General features: G+C 35.3%; 1 protein-coding gene across 12 annotated transcripts in view; it reads right to left on the bottom strand.

Moving 5' to 3' along the window:
• The window catches only part of Apc (APC regulator of WNT signaling pathway), a 137,779-nt gene that overhangs the window by 12,456 nt on the left and 108,509 nt on the right, over positions 1-16,814 (bottom strand). For 5 of the 12 annotated variants that reach the window (XM_047555011.1, XM_047555012.1, XM_047555013.1 and 2 more), the window contains 6 exons: positions 14,449-14,827; positions 12,029-12,124; positions 10,696-10,749; positions 7,038-7,177; positions 6,386-6,463; positions 5,619-5,735 (listed from right to left, as the gene is read on the bottom strand). In XM_047555011.1, the coding sequence (XP_047410967.1) occupies positions 5,619-5,735; positions 6,386-6,463; positions 7,038-7,177; positions 10,696-10,749; positions 12,029-12,124; positions 14,449-14,827 (864 nt within the window). The remainder of the gene's footprint in view (positions 1-5,618; positions 5,736-6,385; positions 6,464-7,037; positions 7,178-10,695; positions 10,750-12,028; positions 12,125-14,448; positions 14,828-16,814) is intronic. The other 7 variants (XM_047555018.1, XM_047555019.1, XM_047555015.1 and 4 more) reach the window with 4 other exon arrangements.

Here is a 16,814-nt window from a genome sequence, read left to right as displayed (position 1 = left end):
TTTCTATACTTATTTCTTTTTTTAAAATTTATTTTTATTGTAAACAAATGGAATACATGTTGTTTCTGTTTGTACATGGAGTAACAGCATATCATTTGCGTAATCATACATTCACATAGGGTAATGAGGTTTGATTCATTCTGTTATTTTTTCCTTCCCTCCCACCCCTCCCACCCCTCTTTTCCCTCTGTACAGTCACTCCTTCCTCCATTCTTGCCCCCCTTCCACCCCCCTTATGTGTCATAATCTGCTTATCAGTGAGAGCATTTGTCTTTTGGATTTTTGAGATTGGCTTATCTCACTTAGCATGATATTCTTCGATTTCATCTATTTGCCTGCAAATGCCATAATTTTATTATTCTTTATAGCTGAGTAATATTCCACTGTATATATATACCACAGTTTCTTTATCCATTCATCAACTGAAGGACATCTAGGTTGGTTCCACAGTCTGGCTATTGTGAATTGAGCAGCTATGAACATTGATGTGGCTGTATCTCTGCAGTATGCTGATTTTAAGTTCTTTGGGTATAGGCCGAGGAGTGGGATAGCTGGGTCAAATGGTGGGTCCATTCCAAGTTTTCTAAGGAATCTCCATACTGCTTTCCAGAGTGGCTGCACTAATTTGCAGCCCCACCAGCAATGTATGAGTGCACCTTTTTCCCCACCTCCTCTCCAACACCTATTGTTGCTTGTATTCTTGATAATTGCCATTCTAATTGGGGTGAGATGGATCTATACTTATTTCTACTGAAGAAAGTTTGTTTTTTGATCTCCCCAGTTGTCCAATCTCCACTGGTAAAATTGTTTTTAAAAATTTTTTGGTATCAGGGATTGAACCCAGGGGTGTTCTACCACTAAGCCACATCCCACCCCTTTTTATTTTTTATTTTGCTAAGCTGCTGAGGGTCTCGCTAAGTTGATGAGGCTGGTTTTAAACTTGTGATCTTCCTGCCTCAGTCTCCCGAGTTACTCGCTGGTAAATTATTAGGAACTTTTCATTTAGAAAAACTTTCATAAAATATCAAGTAAAAATTTAAGTAACATCCCAAATTAAGCACAACACAATATGAAATTAATGACCTTCCCTCTGTTTAAATGATATATACATCTTACAAGAACTTACATATAATAAAACATAATTGATACACATTATGAAAAGATAACATTTTCAGAATAATGGAAACTAAATTTAAAAAACCTCTATTACTATATATGGATAAGGAAAATGTTTTTCCCTGCCTGTGGTACTGGGGATTGAACCCAGGGCATTCTACCACTGAGTTACATCCCCTTTTAATTTATAGACAGGGTCTCACTAAGTTTCCCAGTTTGACCTAGAACTTGCCACCCTCCTGCTTCAGCTTCCCCAGCTGTTGGGGAGATAGGGAAAGATATCTTAGAAGTACTGTTAAATGACAAGAGCAATTTGCAGAGCAGTATATACATAATTCCATTTGTATTAAAAACATACATAAATGTCTATATGTGGTTGATCCAAAAGTAACAATGTAACTTATGAAAAGAAGAAAGGATACTGGAAAAATGTCTCAAAGATGCAAACTAATTACAAAAAGTCAAAACTCCCTAATATACAATATCATAGTAAACTGTCAAACTGCAATTGTCATAGAAACACTTTGATATGCAATTAAAGATTATTTTGGTCACAATTTCCCATGATTCTGATGTCAGTCTTTCTTCTTATCTCACAAAGAACATTCATTAAAAATCTACTATGGGCCTATCATAGAGGCACTTCAAATCATAAAAAAATAACAAGGTGCTCTAAAAGATTACTGCGGCCTGAATTTAATAAATAAAATATTCTATGGAGAAGACAGTTCTTTTTTAAAAAAATACTTTTAGTTGTAAATGTACATAATACCTTTATTTTATTTTTATGTGGTGCTAAGGATAGAACCCAATGCCTCACACATGCTAGGCAACCTCTGCCACTGAGCTATAGTCCCAGTCCAAGAAGACAGTTCTGTAGAAGGATAAGACCTGTACATTCATAGAAAAGAGAAAACAGTGTCTCCTGGCAGGGGAAGTAGAATGATAAAAGATATGGCAAAAGGTAATGGAAGTAGAGGCCGGGTGTGGTGGTGCACACCTGTAATCCCACTGGAGGCAGGAGGATCTCGAGTTCAAAGCCAGTCTCAACAACTTAAGAAGACCCTGCCTTAAATAAAATATAAAAAGGGTTGGGGATGTGGCTCAGTGGTTGAGCACTCCTGGGTTCAATCCCCAGTACCAAAAAAAGAAAAAAGTATGGAAGTAGAAATCAGGGAGGAAGGCTGGGTGCGGTGGCATACACCTATAACCCTGAGTTCAATACATAGTACCAAAACCAAAAAGAATCAGGAAGGAGGGATTGAAGAGCAGAAAGACACAAAGGAGATCAAAGCCCATGCTGGGAACAATGGAAAGTAAGTTGAGAGAGTTAAAATATAGGCTTTGAATGCCACAGCAAACATTATGGGACTAAACCAAAAAGTTGCTAAGTACCTTATTCTCTTTATCAAGAAATTAAGTGAATGAAACAATATTGGAGCAGGTGTAGATACTGCTTATCAGAGAGACAGAAAGAGGCAGGAAAGAAATGCTTCAACAATTCAGATATGAGAAGAACTTAATTTCAACTGCAATGTGATTAAAGTAAAGGTGGGACATTTTAAGCTTCTGAGAACAGGAAAAATGTCAAGAATTTACAGCAGTGAGTCAAACTGCAATTTACCCAGATGAGGGAACAAGTTGTACTCTGTGAGACTACATGTCAAAGGCTAAGAGTTTTGTTTCAAAGAAGTTTTACAGTTCAAAATGGAGGAGAAAATAAGAAATGATTAGGAGTTAGGGATGTGGTGCAGTGGTAGAATGCATGCTTAGCATATACTAGACCCTAGGCTCAATCCCCAGTGTGCATATGTGCATGCATACATGCCCACACCCACATGCCCACACACACACAAAATGACAAAGACAAAATGATTATAAGTTGGAAATACAGGTAGTAAAAACAAAGGGAGGAGTTTCAGCAAGTTGAATGATCATAAAGTATAAAATACAGGTAAAGGTAGAAAAGAAAAAATGAATAAAATCTATAAATCCAGAATTTGTAACCTGGAAAAGGGATGTAGCAAAAGTAAAATCAGGACACATTGAAGATGGTATGACCAATTAAATGAAAAAAGCGACTTGTTCAGGGCTTTGATTGTTACAGGAAAAGAAGCACTGTAGTAGTTAGAAGTCGTAGAGAATTTTTATTTTCATTTTCAAAAGACTGGGCTTCTTATATAGTTGAAACAGAAAAGGAGGATTCAGGACAGATGATATAGAAAGCAAGAGTAAAGTACTCGTATTTTTAAATAACCAATAAAATTTGGGGCACAGAGTACAATAAAGGAAAGGTTCAATGTGTTCAGCTAGCTGAACAGAGTTAAAAGTGCTGTACATGCAGGGGAATTAGGAGAAAGTCCTGATTCTTGGTCATGGGTAGTAGTAAATGAAGCTGAAAGGGAATCAATGACCAATTATAAAAAGCACATTCACAATGACAACTGCATTAAATGTTGAGAAAGAGGAAACTAATGAACTCTAATATTGTTAACCAGGAAGTCCAAATCAAAATTGTATAATAGCAACTTCTAGTTTTTCCAAAACTGACCTTACTTTAAAAAAATTACAGATAAAAAGGTGGGCATGGTTGTGCACAACTGTAAGCCAGCTACTTGGGAAGCTGAGGCAAAAGGATTACTTAAGCCCAGAAGTTTGAGATCAGCCTGAGTAACACAGAAAAACTTAAAAAAAAAAAAAAAAAAAAAATTTACAGATGATTTTAGGGTGTAATGGTCTTTATTTAAAATACTGTTCTTTTTCAGGAAAAGGACAAATCTTTCCATTTATCATGGTCTTCTGTGTTTTTCAGTAGGATGTTATCTTTTAATCTAGCCTTTTAAGTCTGTATCAATTAAAGTTGTATGTAGATCTTTAGGTCATGGTTGTCCAAGTCGGTCTTGAACAACTGGCTCAAAAGATCCTCCCACTTTAGCCTCCTCAACAGCTTGGCTACTAAATTCTTTTTTATAACTGAGTCGAATTTCATTGTATGGATATTCCACAACTTGTTTACCATTAATCTGCTGATAGCCATTAGAGTGATTTCTAATTTTTGCTATCACAAACAAAATTACTATGAACATTCATTTGTAGGTCTGTGTGTGAACATCAGTTTTTGTTCCTCTTGGGTAAAACATTTAGAGGAGTGCAAAGGCTGGGTCATATGGCAGGTGTATGTTTAACTTAAAAACACTGCCAAATATTTTTTAAAGTGGTAATACCATTTCTCATTCCTACCAGCAGTGTTTAAGATCTCTACTGTTCAACATCCTTATAACACTTGATCCAATTTTAAACTTTAACCAATATGATATGTGTAATGGTATCTCATCATAGTTTTAGTTTGCATTTACCTTAGAACTAAGGATTTCATGTATCTTTTCTAGTGCTTGGTGGTCATTAATATAACTTCTTTTCTGAAGTGTTAGTCTTCTCAATTTTATTTTATTTTTCTGCACTACAGGGAATTGAACACAGGGGGCACTCTACCACTAAGCTACATCCCTGGCCCTTTTTGTTTTGAGACAGGGTCTTTTGAAGTTGCCCAGGCTGGCCTTGAACTTTTGATTGTCCTGCCTCAGCCTCCCAAGTAGCTGTAATTAGAGGCATGCACCACTATGTCCAGTTCCTTTCAGTAGCTTTAAAGGTATCTTTATGCAGACCCCAAGCATATCTGATATTATCTTTATCACTAGTAATTTAGTTGAATATTTTTCTCGTAAGAAGTTTTCAGTGTCTTCCAGGTAAAAAATAGACTTCACTAAAAATACATAACTAAATATACAGTGAAAAACAAAAACTCTTCACCCTCTCTGAAAAGGAAAGTTTTGAAGAAGAAAATGTAGGCTATGTATGGGTCTCAGATCAGTTGGGTCAAGGAAGCCCAGTTTGGCTAAGAGGACTTGCTTGGTTGCTCTCAGATTTCAAGTTTATTTATTTTTTTTTATAATTAGTTTAGTTTCTGAAATAGATACCCTATCTGGAGATATCTCCTTCTAGAAAGAAATTATTATTTGGAGTTTCCTATTGATCATTAAACTTTGAGGACTTTGGGGAATTTTTAAATTTGGAGAGCTCGAAAGTAATACAACAGAGATTCTCAAGAGTGATTCTGTCCCTTCTTCTTAAGGGACATTTAGCAATGTCTGGAAATCTTTCTGATTGTCACACCTGTGGGGAACAGAGGGATGGTGTGCTGGTAGCTAGTGGGCAAAGGCTATAGATGCTGCAAAATATCCTACAATGCGTAGGTTGGCCCCCTAAAACAAAGAATTATCTGGGTCAAAAAAGTTTACAATGCTGGAGCTGAGAAACCCTGACTAAGCTACCATATACAAGCTTTCCCCTTTAATACTTTAGGAGTCTGAACTAAAACAATGGCAATAAACAGGTCAGAAATTAGGAAATCTGGCAAGGGGTGGGGAAGAAGTATGGAGAAGGTGGCAAAAAAAAAGTTAAACACGAATCCATATTACAGTACTAAGTATTTTCAAGGGTACCTTTTTAACATCCAAAGCACATTCCATCAACGCTTTTACACTTCCAACTTCCCGTAATGTCTTTTTACTATTTACATCTGCTCGCCAAGACAAATTCCTCAAAACACTTGCAATAACCTGCAAATGAATCAATTTTAGAATAATCTGTATAAATGCTTCATATTGGCTCCATTTTTATTTCTAATGCTAGAGGTTAAGAATAAAATCTATTCAGGTTGAGAAAACCTTATCTGAAATGCTTGGGACCAGAAGTGTTTTGGGTTTCAGATTTTGTTGGCTTTTGGATTATGTATATACATTACACATTATGCAATAACCTGGGCATGGCACCCAAGTCTAAATATAAAATTCATTGATGTTTCATATACATCTTATACATATAACTTGAAGCTAACTTTATATAGCATTTCTTTTTCTTTTGGTGCTGGGGATTAAACCCAGGGCCTTGTGCTTGTAAGGCAAGCACTCTACCAACTGAACTATACCCCCAGCCCCTAGATAAGCATTTTAATAATTTTATGCATGAAGTTTCATGGTGTGAAATTTCCTACTTGTGCTGTTATGTTTGACACTCAGAAAGTTTCAGATTTTGGATTAGGAATGCTCCACTTGTAGCAAATAAATTCCTACAATGTAAATATTTTCTTTTATTCTAATGTTACTGAAACCTTACTCTAAACATGAGATAATAAATACAGAGCTATGGCTTAAATCAGAATATTAAACTGCTAATATCCAAGAAAAACATTTGAGATTCTAAGTGGTACCTGCTGTAAGTCTTCACTTTCAGATTTTAGTTGGGCCACAAGTGCTCTCATGCAGCCTTTCATAGAGCATAGTGTAGCCTGTAAAATTAGATATTAAACAGTGTCATCAACAAGGTAACCTGAAGCTGTGCTTACTAAATGTCAAACCTAGTTTTCACTGTTCAATTTTAATCATAACTGATACTTCACCAGTTAAAGATGCAGAACAAGATTACCTAAATGATAGATGCCCTCCCAATTCTCTGCTATTTGTCGTTCCTTTGTAAAACTGAAAAAATAAAGTGAATAGATGATAAGAAATATAAGCAAAGGGTTTTAAAGTAAGGTCTTTTATCTGGATGGAATCAATTTGTGTCCAACACTTGCCTTGGTTATCAGGATTTTCATATTCATAGGAACAATTTTGTAATATAATTGTACAAATTCACTACGGTGTTCTACCTGTAGATATACTTTTGCCTTTGTTTAGGCAAAGCACAACCAAATGAGTAAGGATATGCAGTGAATCTGAAGTACAGGTTTTTATTAGTCATTGTCTAATTAGAAGGGAGATAGAGAAAATAAGTGAAAAGTAGTTTGTGTGAAAGTAAATTAACCTGACCTAACTTATGAACCTGAGCTATCTTAAGAGACAGATCTTAAGAAAACATACCTTGTTGGCTACATCTCCAAAAGTCAAGTTTGTCAAAGCCATTCCAGCATATCGTCTTAAAGTAATACTGTAGTGGTCATTAGTAAGCCCATACATTTCACAGTCCACTTGCAATAATTCTGCAATGGCCTGTAGTCCCCCTAATTTAAAAAGGGCAAGAGGAAAAAGACAATAATCTAAAATAAAACAAATTAGCATCAAGTTGATAACTTAAATATTAGGAAAAAGAAACCTCAAAGAATGAGGGTATATGGTTTAAATTTGCCTTTAGGTTTAAAAGCCACAAAAACTGTTATAAAGGACTTTTGTGTAACATATTTATTAAGTACAACCAACAAATATTCCATTTTCCACCAGTTTCTCCACCCTCCGGTCCCTTGCTTTACTGAATGAAATGAGTATATCTTCTACTTATTGCACATATACTATACATTGTCAACCATGAAGATGGCTGTTTTCTATCACTAGGTCTTTCTGAACATCAACAGAAAAAGGCAACTTATTTTACTATTAGGGCTTTATAAAAACACTTTTCATTGTCACACACTGTGGGCTTAATTAATATTCTTTATTTGTCAAATAATTACCCTTAGGAATAATGAAACTTTTAAAAGAAACTGTGCATGAAGCAAAGATTATTTTTTCATCAAAAAGAATGTCTAATCAACTTCTAAGTTCTAGAAAACTATTTGTACTTAAAAAAATTTTTCTTTATTCTTCTTTGATAGTATCAAATACCACCTATACTAGGATTTGGTATTTTCTTTCCCCTTGATTCTTACCACTGGGTATGCTCGACAGTGCCCACAGTGGCCAACACTAAGAGGGTAAGGAGGAAAACAAAAGGAAAGGAAAGGAAAAGACAACAAAGGAAGGGTTTAAAAAAAAAAAGTGAAGCAAAATGGTGAGGGAATGAACAAAAGAAAGATAAAAATGCATATGGAGCTGTTAAAAATATTATTCATCATCAAACAATCATCATGGGACTTGGAATATTGTTTTTTTTTACAGAGAAGTGGCTAACAGAAAAAAGGAAGATGAATATAGACAGGCAATTCTGGGACACTAAGTCTGAACAGATCATTAATCTGAAAGAAGTCTAGTACATTATGGTTTTATAAATGATCTGGGAATTTTTTGCAAATTTGCAAACAAAGTTCTATCTTGGGGCAAGAATTCCAGGCCAAGGGATTAAACTATAGGAAGAGTCATGCAAATATTTATGACTAACAGAAATGACAGATGACTTTGACGATAGGTAAGTGAAAATTAATTTGTTAAAAGAAAATCTAAACCATATTCAGAAAGATTTTTCTTCCATTTACCTGAGATGGTGGAAACTATAAAATCAGTGAACCAAAACTAGTCACTGTCTTCATGAAGCTTACAGACTAGAGCAAAGACAGACATTTCAAGTACAGGGTTAGTAAGTGGATTTAACCTAGACCTAGGGTTGGAGGAGGTCCTTAGAAAAAGGCTAAGAATCTTTAAGGAAGAATGAGGATGTAACAATGGTGGAGAAAGTATGAGAAAGATGTATCCTGGAAGAGGAAATAGCATGTGCAAAGGCTCTTGGGCTTGAAATATAAAGCAACAAGGAAAGGAACACAAGATGAGGCTACAAAAATGGGTAGATACCAAATCATGTAAGACTTTCTATGCCACATTAAGGATTTTAGGCAGAGGAAAGAATAATGAGATGTGCTTTCTAAATAGACTACTACTTTACCTGCAATGTGTAGAATGGATTATGATTGGAAGCAGAGTGGCATAAGACAAAGTACTACAGAAGAGAGACAGTGGTGGCTTGGACTGTGGATGAAAAGAAAAACATCGATTTGAGATATAGTTAAGAAGTGGAATTAAAGTACTCAGTTACTAGATGAAGGGGATAGGAATGAAGTCATGTATGACTTTTGAAAATTTTGGCTTAAGCAAGTGGATTGATTAGGATGCCAAGAATAATTCTGGAAAGACTGGAGATTTGGGGATGGGGGAGGTAAGAAATTCAGTTTGTGACAGCTGAATTAAAATCTTTGAAATATCACCTAAAGGAAGATGTCAGTCAGGAAGTATGATAATGTGTTTAAAACTCAGGAGAGAGAACTAGAATTAAGATGTAAATCTGAAAAACACTGGACACTAACCCTAACATGGTAACTGAAGTCTTGGGAGTGGATGATACTGTACTTGGATAAAGGAGAAGTACAATAACAGAATTCTAACCCAGGACATTATCAGAGTCACTATAGACCTGAAGACTGTGGCTCAGAATAATAATGAGATCCCCAAAATGTCAAGTATCATGAAGCAGGATACCAACAGTGAAGTTATCCTATGCTTGTTTCTTCATAAAATCCTGCGTGGTATAGCAATATTTGGAATGGTTTCTTAAGAAAAAAGTGCATCTAAAGAAGGTTCCAAGAAGGCATTAAATTGTCAAAGACTTGAATACTCTTGTATAGAAAAACTAAACATTTTAGGACTTGATTCTGAGAACAAGATTAAAGAAAGATATGATGGATGTCAACAAAACCACGAAGAACATGACTAATGAAAAACAGGCACTTTAATTAAATCTGGCATATCAGATATAAGAGATATCCATTTACAATGACAGGCAAATGAGAAGAAAAGAGGCAAATAAGAAGAAAAGATTTCAGTGAATTTTGAGGTAGAGAATATAATTCATAGGCTAAAACTATAAATGAATTCAGTAAAATATGCAAATTTATGATTGACAGAATAATAACTGGTTGCCCTAAGAAAAATTAGGATGTTTCAAGGTAATAAGCACATCCTTATACATTTTATTTGGTGTCTATATTAGGCAATAGTTGTTTAAATGGACATAATTATTGTCCAATATGGTATCTTGTAACCTTACAAATAATGGGGGACCAACTGTCTCAAGTGACATTAAACAGAATCCTTAATTCAGATTCTTAAAAAAAAAAGAGAGAATACAGAGATGATGTTTAATTTTTAAGTATACTATTTTTGTTTTACTTGATTTAGACAGCCACCATTAGCACAAAATGCCCCATTCTAAATTAAGTATCAGGAGTTCAATATCAATATTCTATAGAGATCAATGTTCCACAAAGTTTCCTGATCATAAGCATCATCTTGGCTGCTTGTTAAATATGATTCCTAGTCTCCTTTCCATGGAGATTGTTTGCTATAGGGCCAGAGAATCTAAATGTTTTGACAAGTGTCTCTGGTGATGTTATGATCTAGAAACTTTGTAAAACACTAATGCAAATAAATCATAAGTTCTTTGGAAGCCAGGGCCATGTCTTATTCAAAATTTCTAGTGCCTAGCACAGTTTCTGGGACAGATTAATATCATATATATAGTCTAAAACTTCTAATACTAATAGGTAAAAAGTTAAATGACCACGATCTTTGTATATGTACATATGACAGTCCCAATGGACTGAGCTTAAGGATTTCCTTTCATCTAATTGGAATTTATTTCTTCCCTATTCCTTACTGCCAGATACCTGTGCTATCTTATACTATCTTCCGTCAGTTTACAAACCTTAATTCTCCTTTTGCCCCAGTGCAAATTTGGAGACTAGGAGTGAGAGGAGGGTAATCCCTGTGGCTATGTCCCCAGCAGTCACACCCCCAGAGGCCCCATCCTGCTCCTCACCTGAAAGCCCCTGCCCTAGCTCCTGTGATGAAATGCCCCGGGTAGCCTTCCTACCTGAAGAAGGAAGAGGAACAAATACTGAGTCTATGTTTTAGTTTGAAATTCAGATGATTAATGTGTCAGTCCTAGTCTACAGTCCATTGGAACATAGGAACATTTATAATAGAAAAATATCTTAAAACTGGATTTACTGTTTCTTTATTATTTGTATCCCTTTCCCATTATTATTAGCATTAAAAAAACTTAAAATTTTACAAATGCTGAGACTACTGAGGGGAGAACTCAAGATTAACTGAGATTCCACAGAATACTGGGGGAGGAAAGAGAATCAGGTGGGCCTGTGGGGAAGAAAGCATGGCTGGAGGGTAGGTCTGAAATTTCAAAGTACAGAGCCTCCCAAAGTGATGACTCTGAAGGAGACAACACTCATTTTTGGCTGTGCAAGTTCTCTGCATTTAAGTCTCATGACTTTAATCCCTTATAAGATAAATGATGAATGACAATGATGAGGGTGACAGGAATAAAAAGTGGAGGCTGGAATGTAATGTAACACAAACAGCATAATAAGCAAGGGCACAGCTACACTAAGATGGAAACTCAGTGTATGCTTCTTGCTTGTGGCATGAAAAAATCCAGCTCACATGAGGTGGCTCAGCATGATGAAATTTATAAATATCACATATGCAAAATGAACCTAGAAATCAAAGAAAAATCGTTACATGAAAAATGGGGTGCACAAATGCAGGTTACATAAGTTTTAGAGTGTATGATAACACATACCCAAAGGACTTATTGTTCCAAAATTAATGAAATGTTTCTAGCATAATGTGTTTCTATATTAATCAGTTCCAAAGACACCATGCCACTTATGATGAAAATCAAGTAAAATACCAAAAACTATGAAGATAAATGAAATGCTTAATAATTCTTCCTGGTGTTCATCAGAAATGACTGACAGATTTCAAGGAAAATGAAATTTCTATATTTTAAAATAATTCAGATTACTCTCGTCAACTGTCATATGGGTCAACCCTGGTAACAGGGACAAGGAAGGGTCCTGTTTGATAATTTTTTTCAATCATTGGCTAAGATTTTGAAAATCCAAGGTAGTTTTTAACAGGGTAGCAGTTTATAGATTCAGGACCCTTTCTCCCAGGGAAACCAGGTAATGGTATTTTACTACAAGGAGGAAGCAGCTGGTAATAGAAGTATACTTCCTTATATCTCAACTCATCAGTGACTGAATATCTTCATTTAGTGTATTGAGTTTCTACCATGATTTAAAAAACCCATCAGTATTTGTCTATGGCGTTAAGAAACATTTCTGTCTTACCAAGTTCATTCATTGCATGTCTATGCTCTTCATCAAAAGAAAGTTTCATTAGAACACAAACAGCAGGACAGATCTGATGTTCAACAGGAGCTGGCACTGAAAAATAAAATAGATGTAAACCGTAATGTTTTGTTACTTGAAAAACAATGATTATACTTTAAAAATATGCAGGGATCATTAATATATCCCTAGTGCATATAAATTTAATAGATTGACAAATATTTGCTGAGTGGATAAATAAATACTACAAACGAGGAACAGAAAATGAATAAAAGCTTTTCTTGGTTCCATAAAAATGTTTACTGCTCATCTGTCCTTGACCAAGTCTATTAGATTAAGGTTCTGTGAATGTTTATGGTATAATTTACATATCTAATAATATAAAATTATGTTTACTAGTTGGGCATGGTGGGATATATCTGTAATCCCAGTGACTCGGGAGGCTGAAGCAGGAGGATTCGAGGGCAGCCTCAGCAATTTAGTGAGGCCCCAAGCAACTTAAGAGTTTGTCTTAAAATAAGAATATAAAGGGCTGGGGATACAGAGCTCACTAGCTACTGGTTAAGCAACCCTGGGTTAAATTCCCAGTATATTCTGCCCTCCAAATTTATGTATGTTCACTATATGAAAGAATAAAAACATTTTGGAATAAAATGTTTAATTCTGTTTATAACTTCAATTTAAACTATTGTCATAAATGTGGGATAAAAGCTCATGGGGGAGGTTCAATATGGTGGCTTATGTCTGTAATCCCAGCAACTTGGGAGGCTAAGGCAGTAGACTTGCAAGTTTAAGGTCAGCGTAGGCGTGTCAGTGAGACCGTTTCAATAAAACTAAATAAACCTGGGGAAGTTAGTTCAGGGGTAGAGCACCCCTGGGTTCAATTCTCACTATAACAAAAAAGAAAAAAAGAAAAGAAAGAAAAAGAATGCATGAAAATGCCAATGTAATACTTAGTAGAGAAAGTTTATTAGACTGATATAAGATAGTAAAAAAAAATCTTTTTTTTTTTTTTTTTTTTTTTTTTTAATTTTGAAGTGGTCTCACTGGGACTAAGAGTGGCCTTGCACTTGAGATTCTCCCATTTCAGTCTCCTGGATCACTGGGATTACAGGTGTGTGCCACCACACCTGGCTTATGTACAAGGTTTCAAAACTTACTATTTGATGTTTTTGAAAAGTTTAAAAAAAGTATTTGTTCAGAAGTAATAATGTGGTGCTGGTGATGTGGCTCAGTGGTAGAGCACTTGGCCTTGGCCTGGCATGCCTTAGGCCCTGGTTTCAATCTCCAGTACCACAAGCAAAAAAAAAAAAAAAGTAAGTAATAATGTGGACCATTTCTATTAATTGTGGATAGCCAAGAATTAATCCAGAAAGGCAATGTTCTCTCAATAATATATCTTATTTGCTCTCCTTATTCCTAGGACAGTAGATATAAAGAATCAGCTCGGCTTTAAAAAATTTTTAGATTTAAAATCATTTTTATACTTAAGTTTGGAAAAAACTCTGCTGTAGCTTCCTAAGTCATGTTTTCACCATAATTCCTTTTACTGCTCTCCAAATCAATAGGCTGATATGAAACAATCATCTACTTATCCTGTGTGCGTGTGTGTGCATGTATGTACACGTGCATTAATTCTTACTGGGTGAAGGAAGGCCTTACCTTATATACTTACTGATGTTGGTTCTTGGCTACAGGAATGAAGTTATGTCCCCAAGGGACTCAACTTCTATGTTCCCTGCTCCTGAGGGAGAAGGGCTAGTGAACAAGGGTCTCTTACTGAGCAAGGAAATGTGGGGTTTATTACCACCAGCAACTGGGGTCCATTGCCTGGAGCAAGTAGGAAGAGTACTGAGCTGACAGCACATTTGGCCTGTTTATGTTCCTGTCTCTGTCACTTACTAGATGTGAGGCCACAGTAAGTCTTTTAGCCTCTCTGAGTCTCAGTTTCTGCATCTGTAAAATGGAGATGATGATACTTTCCCTTTTTTTTGGAGGATCATACAGCATCCACTGAACAGACTGGTATGCATATGTGAAAGATTATGGCTTGGTCACTAATAGCTGGAGGAACTTATGTAAAATTGCTTTTCTGAGCTTCCCCTATGGAATGAAAGAGAAGGGCAACCAACAATTGTTCAAGTTCTTTCTAGCTCTGCTAAGCTTTGACTATATAAATTTCTTTTGATTTGCTGTTCTTTTTTGGTTGCTGAGTAGTGTATATAACATTTTCCTTTGTTAAATTTTTCTAGGAAAATACAGACTTAAGCTATATATATATGTTAGTAGCACAGATAGCTAATATGAATTAATGCCTTCACTCATAAAGACAACATATTAACTAAAAAGTTTTCTAATCTAAAACTTTTATATTTGCTTTCAAACATGCACTATGATGTACGCTACAAAGAACAACATACTTGGATTTTTGTCCTGGTCCATGCCTTGTTCATGGGCTTCCTGCCACTCCCAACAGGTTTCACAGTAAGCTCGTATCTGTTCCAAAAGATGAAGGACTCGGATTTCACGCCTGCCTCTCTTGTCATCAGGCTGTGAGTGAATGATGTTGTGGAGTGCTGCACTGGCCCTGGCCCGAGCCTCTTTACTGCCCCGGGAATTTCCCAACAATACAGAGTCTTTGTCATTGCCATGTAAAAGCTGGATGAGGAGAGGAAGACATCCAGACTGTCGCATGGATATACAGCTGTCTTGGGAGCTAGACATAGCTAGCAAAGTTCGTGACATATCATCCTTATCATGAGTACCAAGCATTGACAACAATGAATACACCATTTCCACCTGTGGGCCAAATGAGTTTAGAAACAAAATTATGACTTTAATATATCTAAAAGCCAAGACTAATGAGGTGATGAATGGGATAGCTATTGTAACTTATTAAAAAACAAAACAAAAAACAATACCTGTCAGGATGAAGAAATGGTATTATATCAAAATCTAGACAACAACCAATAATTGGTGTTTATATGAATAAATAGTAGCAGTGATATTATACAGTGTGAAAAAAGAAAGTAGGTCATTTCATACTTAAATGCTATTTGTCTGGATCAGGGGGTGGTAACTGACTAACGAGGAGGCAAAATCAACTGATGTCTCTTTCATGTATACACACAACAAGGAATGTGGTTTATCTAAATCCATTTTGTAATATTTCTTTTAATCTACAATTATAATCAAGAGAAAACATTTTGCAACAATTGTTATTTACTAAGTACTAATTCAAAACAATCATTAATTTTGATCAGATTATATTATTAAAATTAATGATTTCTCTCTTATACATGCAAAAATATTTTGTCATAAAAATGAAAATGCCATGGTCACATAAGGAGTGATAAAGCCAGGACTTGGAGTCATTTTTTCTTTTTTTTAAAGTCAACTGGGGTAAGCATTAGTTACTCTGACAGGATATTCTAAGAATTTATTTAGAAATAGATTAGAAACAGGAAGATAGTACCTAGTTATCCAGGACTGTCATCAGCTTCATTTCAAAGCTAGAGGCTATTATATAAAAAAGTAGAGAGTATTATCTCTTTAACTCAGTTGTTCTCAATAAGGACCAATTTTGCCCCTATCAGGACACATTTAGTTAGCTATATCTTGGAGACATTCTGGGTTGTAACAAGGTGAGGCAGGAGTTTTAAGGGAATCTAGTGGATAGAGACCAAGGATGCTGTTAAACATCCCACAATGCAACAAAGAATTATCTAGCTAATAGTGCCAAGGTTGAGAAATGCTGCTCTGAATGTGTAAACACATATACTTTTAGATATGAAAATTTTAGGAAGAAAATACAGGACTATGAATAAATAGGTTGTCATCAGATTTAGGTTCAAATTTTGCTCCATCACTTACAAACAAGCTGGGTGGTGCTAGTTATTTTATTTTATTTCTCTGAGGTTTAGTTTTCTGAGCTACAAAACAGAGAAATTTGTGAAGGCTAAATGAAATAATACATGTATGGGACAGTGGCCGGGCATTCAAAACACACAGTAAAGTCTTAACTTTATCAGGCACAAACCACTTCAAAAGGAAATGGTATTCTAACTGCCAGTTTTTACACACAGTACTGTTATTATAAATTTTCTTCATAGTAAAAACTATGTGTTGATGTAAAAGAGATCTAGAGTTAAATTTCAATTTAATTACCTAAGAGCACTGTGAACTTATTTTTTTGCTTCTGTTTTCTCATTAGAGAGATAAGAATATCTCACGGGGTATTCGAAAGGATTAGAGACAACGTACATACAACACCTTCCACAGTTATTGGCACATAAGAGATCTCAAGTAGTAACTATTGTGAATTATAAAAAGGATTAAGCTTCATATTGACCATATCATTGATTACTTTCAAATGCATTTCTTAAATCAAAATTAGTTATTTCAGTGTTTCCTAAGAACTATTATATTATTTAGAGTCAAGTATGTAGAGAATACTATGAAAAGAATGGAATATTTAGTTTTAACTGAAAATGTATTATTTAGAAACATTAAAATCTCATCTCAGTTAATATACTATTAAAGCCTCTGGCTTTATTTTGTGATACTGGGGATTGAACCCTGGGGTGCTCTACCACAGCTACATCCTCAGTTCTTTTTTTATTTTGAGACAGGATCTCTATAAATTCCCCAAGTTGACAATGAACTTGCAATCCTCCTGCCTTAGCCTACTGAGTTGCTGGGATTATAGGTACACGCCCATCAAAGCCTCTGGCTTTAAAACAAATATTTTCTTTCTAACATTTTCCTATGATCCTAAAGATTTACT

This window comes from Sciurus carolinensis, chromosome 6, assembly GCF_902686445.1.
Source record: "Sciurus carolinensis chromosome 6, mSciCar1.2, whole genome shotgun sequence".
NCBI classification, from domain to species: domain Eukaryota; kingdom Metazoa; phylum Chordata; class Mammalia; order Rodentia; family Sciuridae; genus Sciurus; species Sciurus carolinensis.
This window is presented reverse-complemented; position numbering and strand designations above follow the sequence as displayed.